Genomic DNA, 7,762 nt, shown 5'->3' on the forward strand with positions numbered 1-7,762 from the left:
ATTAAATAATTGAGAAGGTCAAGAATATTAGCGCGGGTCACAATATTTATTAACGCAGTTCTCAGAATTTATAACGCAGAGCAATAATACGCAGAATTCGAATACAATAGAGATACTAGGATATTCGCGANATTTAGATAGCGCAGGGCAATTAGTTCTAAGAACTTGAGCAAAATAGTGACTTCGCGGAAAAGTGATACACACTGTGCGATGGCCGATATGCTAATGAGGCCGATTGAAAGACCGCAAGGTGGCAGGTGTCGATCATCGTGGTTCCAAACGTGCCCCAATTTAAATGGGGGTGTTCGCTGGACACTTGTCCATCAAGTGGCGCCTCAGGTGTCAGATGTGAGAGGCCACTGGTCAGTTCAGTCGGTTGCGCAGGTCAGTCCTGAGAAGCCATGCAAGCATGCGAGAGCAGCGAGTGTGCGTGAGTGTGCGTGTGTGCGAAAAACAGTTCGGTGGAAAACCGAACATTCTCCCCCGCCGTCAGCAGCTGCTGACGTGACTGAGTTGGTCTGAAACAAAAAAAGATTAATCGAGCTCAGGACAAGATTTCTCAAAGATCAATATCACCATCGTAGTTCACCAGTGACGGTCAGGTGTGAGTACAGCCGAGGACGTAGGAGGCGTAAATTCCAGCAGACCCCTGCAGACTCACGTCCACTCCGGACCAGTTGCCACCGAGAGGGTCGTAAATCCTCACCATGACCCAATCCGAACATGGACTATGATGAACCCGATGATGCAGAGCTGTCATCACGTGAGATGATCCTAGGTATCGCTGGTCGAGATGATCTTAAGTGTCGCTGGTCGAGACTGGCAGTACAGCAAGCTTCGAGATGGGCCGTTGCAAAGTAGAACTGGACGTCTTAATGGTGACCACTCTGGCGAGTCCATCTCTACCAGGGTGGAGAGCGATGACTCGAGCGAGAGGCCATTTCGTTGGTGGAAACCTCTCGTCGGTGAGAAGGACTATGGAACCAATCCTAATGTCGTGAGATGGGTGGTGCCACTTCGAGATGGACTGTAGATGTTGAAGGTAGCTAGTGGACCACTGCTTCCAGAAGTACTGAACCTTCTGCTGGATAAGCTGCCAACGAGATAGGCGAGCGACGTTCAAATGCTCCAGCGAAGGGTCAGGAACGGAGGTCAAGGCCTGGCCAATCAGGAAATGACCTGGTGTGAGCGCGCTGACGTCATCAGGATCCTCTGATAGCAGTTCCAGTGGTCGCGAGTTGAGCGAGTGAGTTCCTCGTAGGTCAATAGAGCATCGCCGATCGTTCGTTTGAGATGGAACTTCACCGACTTTACCGCGGCTTCCCATTTGCCTCCAAAGTGCGGTGCACCTGGAGGGTTAAAAGACCATCTGGTTCCATCGCTGAGCAAGAGTTGGGCTAGTTTGTTCGATTCCTTAGACGCCATTGAGAAGAGTTTCTTCAATTCCTTGTCGGCTCCGAAGAAGTTCGTTCCGCAGTCTGAGAACAAGTTCTTGCAGAGTCCACGCCGGGCAACAAAACGACCATACGCAGCGATGAATCCATCGGCTGCGTAATCTGAGACGACCTCAATATGGACTGCGGACGTGGTCATGCAGACGAAGATCGCGAGCCATCCCTTGTACGACTTATGACCACGCCCCTTCCACGAGCGGAGAGACACTGGTCCGGCGTAGTCAACTCCAGTGTTGAGGAACGCTCGACCAGGTGTGAGACGAGCAACTGGGAGCTGGCCCATGAGCTGTTGAGCTCTGATCCCCCGCTATCTAGCGCATGGAACGCACCTCAGGATGAATGATCTTACCGGGGCTCGTCCTCCGAGGATCCAGTAAGACCTTCTGAGTTGACCGAGAGTCAGCTGCGTTCCTCCATGCAGAGTCCTGAGATGGGCATCCTGAATGATGAGCTGAGCGAACTGCGAATCCCGAGGTACGATGATCTGATGCTTATTTTCGCAGTCAAGCTGAGCAAATTTCAGGCGCCCTCCAACGCGTAGAACTCCCCGGTGGTCCAGGAACGCTGTCAATCGAGTGAGCGAGTGAGATGAACTAAGACGTTGCCCTCTGGACAAGGTCGTAAGCTCAGCTGAAAAATGCACAGACTGAGTGAGCTTGATCCAAAGCAGTCGGGCCTGCTCGATGTCATNCCTCATAAACTCGCTGGTCATTGGAGGCACTATCAGGAGCGAGCCACTGGAGTAGCGCTGGACTATTACTATGCCATTTTGCCAGAGGCATTCCTCCAGCAGCGCAGAGATCACGAACTTCTTGCGCGGTCCTAACGAGTTGGTCATACGTGTCCGCATCTCCACAGATGTCGTCAACGTATCTTCCTTTCACGATAGGCGAGACGGCCAAAGGGAACCGATGTCCTTCATCCTCAGCCAGCTGAAGAAGAACACGGTTTGCGAGAAACGGAGCTGATCTCGTGCCGTATGTGACTGTTGTCAGTTGATACGTGACTAGTTCTCCACGTGAGTCGGTCCATAGAATCTGCTGCAGGGGCCAGTCATCCTCATGAACTCTAATCTGACGGAACATCTTGGTGATGTCCGTCATGAAGATGACTTTGTGCTGTCTTGACCAGAGCAGCACGTCCGAGATATCCCTCTGCAACTTGGCTCCTATGTGGAGAATGTCATTGAGTGAGTTCCCTGAACTGGTCTTCGCTGATCCGTTGAACACTACTCTCAGTTTCGTCGTTTCACTGCTCTCTCTGACTACACCATGATGAGGTAAATAGTAACTCCTTTGAGCGTCAGACGGCCCTACCTGAAGCCCTTCAGAGACCCTCAACCCTCCTGAAGCTTGCGCTTCATGTGCTAAGGTCGTCTCGTCAGAACGACAAGCGGAATCCGCCTGAACCGAAGACGAAGAGCGATGAGTCGAGCGAGTTACTGATCTCATATGATCGAGATCCTCATACTCCTTGAGAAAGTCAGAGTAAAGCTGGAGAAAGCGCTCATCTTTTGAGATTCGAGCAAGCATACGATGAAGACAAGCTAGTGTTGGACGATAGGAACTCCCTAATGACGAAACTGGAGCTGAGAAGGGCAAACGAACGACATATCGACCTGAGCTATCTCTTGAGTGAGTCTGACGGAAGTGGCGTTCACACTCTAATTCTTCCGTTGAGAGATTCGCGTCAGTGCGCCCAGGAACTTCCTCCTGAACCCAAAACTTCGTGAGAAGGTCGTTGAGCTCGTCGTTCGATACGCTCAGGTGATGAGAAGAGCAAGATGTTGGTTGATCAGGTCCCGCTGGCCCGTAAACAATCCAGCTACAGCTGGTGAGTTGAGCGACTGGAGCCTGAACCCCTCCTCTGATCACGTTGGGCTTGATGACCTCACCAAAAACATCAGCACCGACGAGAAGGTCAATTGGTGCAGAGACTCGAAAATGAGGATCAGCAAGCTCTAAACCCTCGATATGATCCCACTTGAGGCCCTCTGCTGAGAAGGACGGCAGCGTTGAGGTGAGACGTTCAAGGGAGTGAGCTGTAACTTCAATGCGTTCTTCTGAGTGGATCGATTGCAGCGTGAGATGTACTTCGCCGGACGTTGTCCCAAACGATGATCCTCCCCCTCCTGTTATGTAGACAGAACTACGAGTTTTCTTTAATTTCACCTTCCAAACTAGTTGATCTGAGATGAGCGAGAGTTCGGAGCCTGAATCCAACAAGAGTGAACTTGATGCGGAGGGCAATAATCACTCACTAAAAGAGCTAAACAAGTTGCGAGAAGGACTCCAGGCCGAGAGGTTTGCGCAGAACAACTATGGGCCGAACAAGGAATCGACGCTTGGGACGGTCCGCTTCAGGCCTGAGAATGGGCTGAAGACGCAGCCTGAGCAGCATCACCGGTGTGAGTGTACGTCACGACAGGCAAGTTGGTCGATGGAGCAGAAGCACTCGGCGTTGGGAGGCACTTGAGATGCTGGACCACGTTGAGCTGGACGACGAGCGCGATCAAAATGCAGCAGGGAATGGTGCCTCTCCTGGCATGTCCTGCACGTTCGAGTGGTCTGGCAGACTCTGATACTGTGCTTCCCCAGACAGTTGTAGCACAGATAGAGTCGTTCGACAACCTCCTTCCTTGCTGTAGGTGTAAGCGACTTGAATCCGCTGCAAGAAGCGATGTAGTGATGCATCTTGCAGTAGGAACGAGGATAGCCCGCGTCGGCCCAGGACGTCGACTTTGTGGACTGTATTTGTGCTGGACTGGGAGATTTCTGGGCTGACTGCTGCGCATGCGAAGACACTGAGGCTTGATTGACCTTGGCACTACTCTTGGTCATCGAACGAGTCTGGACGCTGGGCTGCGAAGGACGAGAGGCGTCGTTCGATGTGTGCACCGAAGACCCAACCTCCAAGGTCTCCATGGCTCGTGAACGACCTTGTAGGAAATCGAGGAGATGTTCAAGCGTCGGATACTCAGTCGAGGCTCCAATTTTATTTTCCCATGCCTCACGAAGCTTGTTGGACAAGCGACGAGTGAGCACGTGAACGACGATTGGACCCCAATGATCTGTTGGCTGATCCAGTGCTTTGAGCGCGCTGAGTGCCTCAGAAACGGAGCTCGTCAATAAATTAAGGTCTGAGGCACCGTGCGTCTTCATCGGAGCAGGATTGAGAAGCTGGTCAAGGTGAGCTGTAATCAATAAGCGCTTGTTCTCGTATCGATCGACCAAGATTCTCCATGCGATGCCGAAGGAATCTTCAGAGACGGGCAAATTAGAGATGAGCTTCAACGGTTCATTGGAGAGACAGAGACGGAGGTAGTGCATTCGCTCGACTCCAAGAATCTCCAGGTTATTCCCGACCAGCGAATGGAAAAGGTCTCTCCATGGCCTCCACTCCTTATACACTCCAGAGAACTTCGGCGACTCAATCTCCGGAAGAGCTCGGCGCGTTGAACTCTGTAGTTGCACGTCGCCAGGAACTCGAACCGATTGGTTGAGGTTAGGAGCCCCCTTCTTCTCCAACAGCTGCAGCAGCGCTACTCTACCTGAAGCGTAATGCTTAAGCGCGACATCGAAGACCTGATTCTTAAAATAATCGAGAGAGGTCAAATTCTCGATCTNTTATTCCCGACCAGCGAATGGAAAAGGTCTCTCCATGGCCTCCACTCCTTATACACTCCAGAGAACTTCGGCAACTCAATCTCCGGAAGAGCTCTGCGCGTTGAACTCTGTAGTTGCGCGTCGCCAGGAACTCGAACCGATTGGTTGAGGTTAGGAGCCCCCTTCTTCTCCAACAGCTGCAGCAGCGCTACTCTACCTGAAGCGTAATGCTTAAGCGCGACATCGAAGACCTGATTCTTAAAATAATCGAGAGATGTCAAATTCTCGATTTTCTGGCCAACGAGTTTCTCATGAGGCGCTTCCAGCTTCGCCCAATACGTTTCCAGCGTGACGAGCTTGGAATCCAGAGCCGTCACTCCGAACTGCTGGATGCTCTCCTCCTGTGACTCCATGTAAATGCCTTCGATGAAGGATGCACGTGTCATCTGCAGCGAGATCAGTGCTTCGAGAGTTACCATCTTGTGGAATTGTCAACAAAAAGAGAAAGGAAACCAACAAGAAAAACCACAACCTCGATCAACTGCTGCAAAAAACTAAAAAAGAAACAATAAGCGAACGTGCCAGGAGAGATGCTCAAAAATAAACAAAGAGCCAAGGACGCAGGTCAAAAAGCAAGAAAAAGCAATATGCGGAAAACAAAGCGTAGCCCAGAACTCCAGCGCAAATCCAAAAAGCGTTAATAATAAGCGTAAATAAATCGAAAAAAATAAATAAATCACATGCAGCCGAACTTGAGGAAAAATCAGCAAAACCCCAGAGAAGCGCAAAAATTGTAATTAATTTGACTTCCCTTTTAGACGAGAAGCTCCGTTTGAATTTTCCCGCGTGTCGATAAGGCAGTTTCCTGAAGCGATGCGTTGAGAACAGGTTGAGCACCTTTTGAGTTGTCCGATGCGACGAGTCTAGGGATCCGCAGGATGAGCACCACTGTCTATCCACTGAGCACGTGTTCACTCGCGGGGAAAATGTTCATCAAAACCGAAAAACACCACTAAACTGAAAACTATTCCACGTATCCGGCTCGAAGGACCAAAATGTTCGATGCCGAATCTGATTTGAGTGGAATTTGCGAGCGATAGGCGAGATTCGAACGGATTTCAACGGGAGCGGGAGAAGGTCCACAAATCACCACAGGTACACGTTGGTCAACTCAGTCAATTTAATTATCGAAGTCANCGGCTTCAAATATAAGCCCATTCCCTTTTTATAAGGTTTGTTCGATGCCGAATCTGGTTTGAGTGGAATTTGCGAGCGATAGGCGAGATTCGAACGGATTTCAACGGGAGCGGGAGAAGGTCCATAAATCACCACAGGTACACGTTGGTTAACTCAGTCAATTTAATTATCGAAGTCAAAAAAATTACACGTGTTAGATTTAAATAATTGAGAAGGTCAAGAATATTAGCGCGGGTCACAATATTTATTAACGCAGTTCTCAGAATTTATAACGCAGAGCAATAATACTCAGAACTCGAATACAATAGAGATACTAGGATATTCGCGGAACACAATGTACACAGTACGAAGGCCGAAATGCAAATCAGGCCGATTGAAAGACCGCAAGGTGGCAGGTGTCGATCATAGTGGGTCCAAACGTACCCCAATTTAAATGGGGGCGTTCGCTGGACACCTGTCCATCAAGTGGCGCCTCAGGTGTCAGAGGTGAGAGGCCACTGGTCAGTTTAGTCGGTTGCGCAGGTCAGTCCTGAGAAGCCATGCAAGCATGCGAGAGGAGCGAGTATGCGTGAGTGTGCGTGTGTGCGAAAAACAATTCGGTGGAAAACCGAACAAGGTTCAAGATGTAAACCTCTGCCGAGTGCGATAGCTTCCATAGTTTCATTATGTCTCTTATTTTCGGCGAGTTGTTGTTTGGCGGCTTTGGCACTATTCACAGCTTTAGCAATTCCAGCAGCTCCTCCAGCTAATGCTCCCGTGGCACTCAATCCGGCAAATAATGGCACGAGAAATGGTAAGATTCCCCCAATTTTTGATGGAACAGGAATAACTCGTGGAATAGTAACTCTACTTCTCCCTCCAATCTGTTTGATTGCTACTCTTGCACCGTTGAGTGCCGTTCTAATAGCATCATGTGACCCATTATTCAATTTGATTGACTTCTTGGTAGCTCTGATGATTGCCCCAATTGTGACTCACTTTTTAGGTTTCCCTCTCCTCTTTTTCTTCTTAGCCACACGTTTTTTCACTCCCATACCTGATTTTTTTCTAGCTGCCATGGCAATCCCTGATTTTTTCACACATGTGCCCGATTTTTTCACACCCATGCCTAATTTTCTTACAACCGTGCCTGATTTTTCCACACCCATGCCTAATTTGGTTTTAGCTTTCATAGCGTTCGTTACCAATAAAGCGGATTTTCCCCCACACTGGCATCTGAGGCTGAAACGCATTGCCAAGCTTGCTCTGTGAGTACTTTATCAGCTTCGTGTCGTGCTGAAATATTCTGAAGATTTTTTGAGTAGGCAATGTCATGCCCCTTACAATCAGCATCGAGTGGATTAATCCCAGGATCTCCTCGAGCTAATCTTTTCGTTAATTTCGTGCCTGGTCAACAGTACTGTTAGCCTGGCAAATGCAATTCAACGGGAAGATTGTTGATGACGTTGTTCAACAATCCTTTCCCCTTTTTGCTAGCGCGCGATCTTATGCACAATCATGTCTGAA

General features: G+C 49.5%; 2 protein-coding genes across 2 annotated transcripts; both read right to left on the reverse strand.

Moving 5' to 3' along the window:
* Nucleotides 1–1,167: 1,167 nt before the first annotated feature.
* Nucleotides 1,168–1,737, reverse strand: LOC107043614. The gene has a single exon (XM_015265177.1). The coding sequence runs from the start codon at nucleotides 1,735–1,737 to the stop codon at nucleotides 1,168–1,170; it is 570 nt and encodes a 189-aa protein (XP_015120663.1).
* A 403-nt stretch (nucleotides 1,738–2,140) lies between these two features.
* Nucleotides 2,141–5,538, reverse strand: LOC107043615. The gene is made up of 3 exons (XM_015265178.1): nucleotides 5,218–5,538; nucleotides 3,877–5,044; nucleotides 2,141–3,666 (listed from the first exon to the last, which is right to left on the reverse strand). The coding sequence occupies exons 1-3, from the start codon at nucleotides 5,536–5,538 to the stop codon at nucleotides 2,141–2,143; spliced, it is 3,015 nt and encodes a 1,004-aa protein (XP_015120664.1).
* Nucleotides 5,539–7,762: the final 2,224 nt, after the last annotated feature.

Source organism: Diachasma alloeum, unplaced genomic scaffold (assembly GCF_001412515.2).
Source record: "Diachasma alloeum isolate Michigan unplaced genomic scaffold, Dall2.0 Dall_scaffold_00607, whole genome shotgun sequence".
In the NCBI taxonomy this organism is placed as follows: Eukaryota; Metazoa; Arthropoda; class Insecta; order Hymenoptera; family Braconidae; genus Diachasma; species Diachasma alloeum.

Bases quoted from the DNA above. Each gene is read 5' to 3' on its own strand.
- LOC107043614 (XM_015265177.1), bottom strand. From the start codon at position 1,737: ATGGGCCAGCTCCCAGTTGCTCGTCTCACACCTGGTCGAGCGTTCCTC.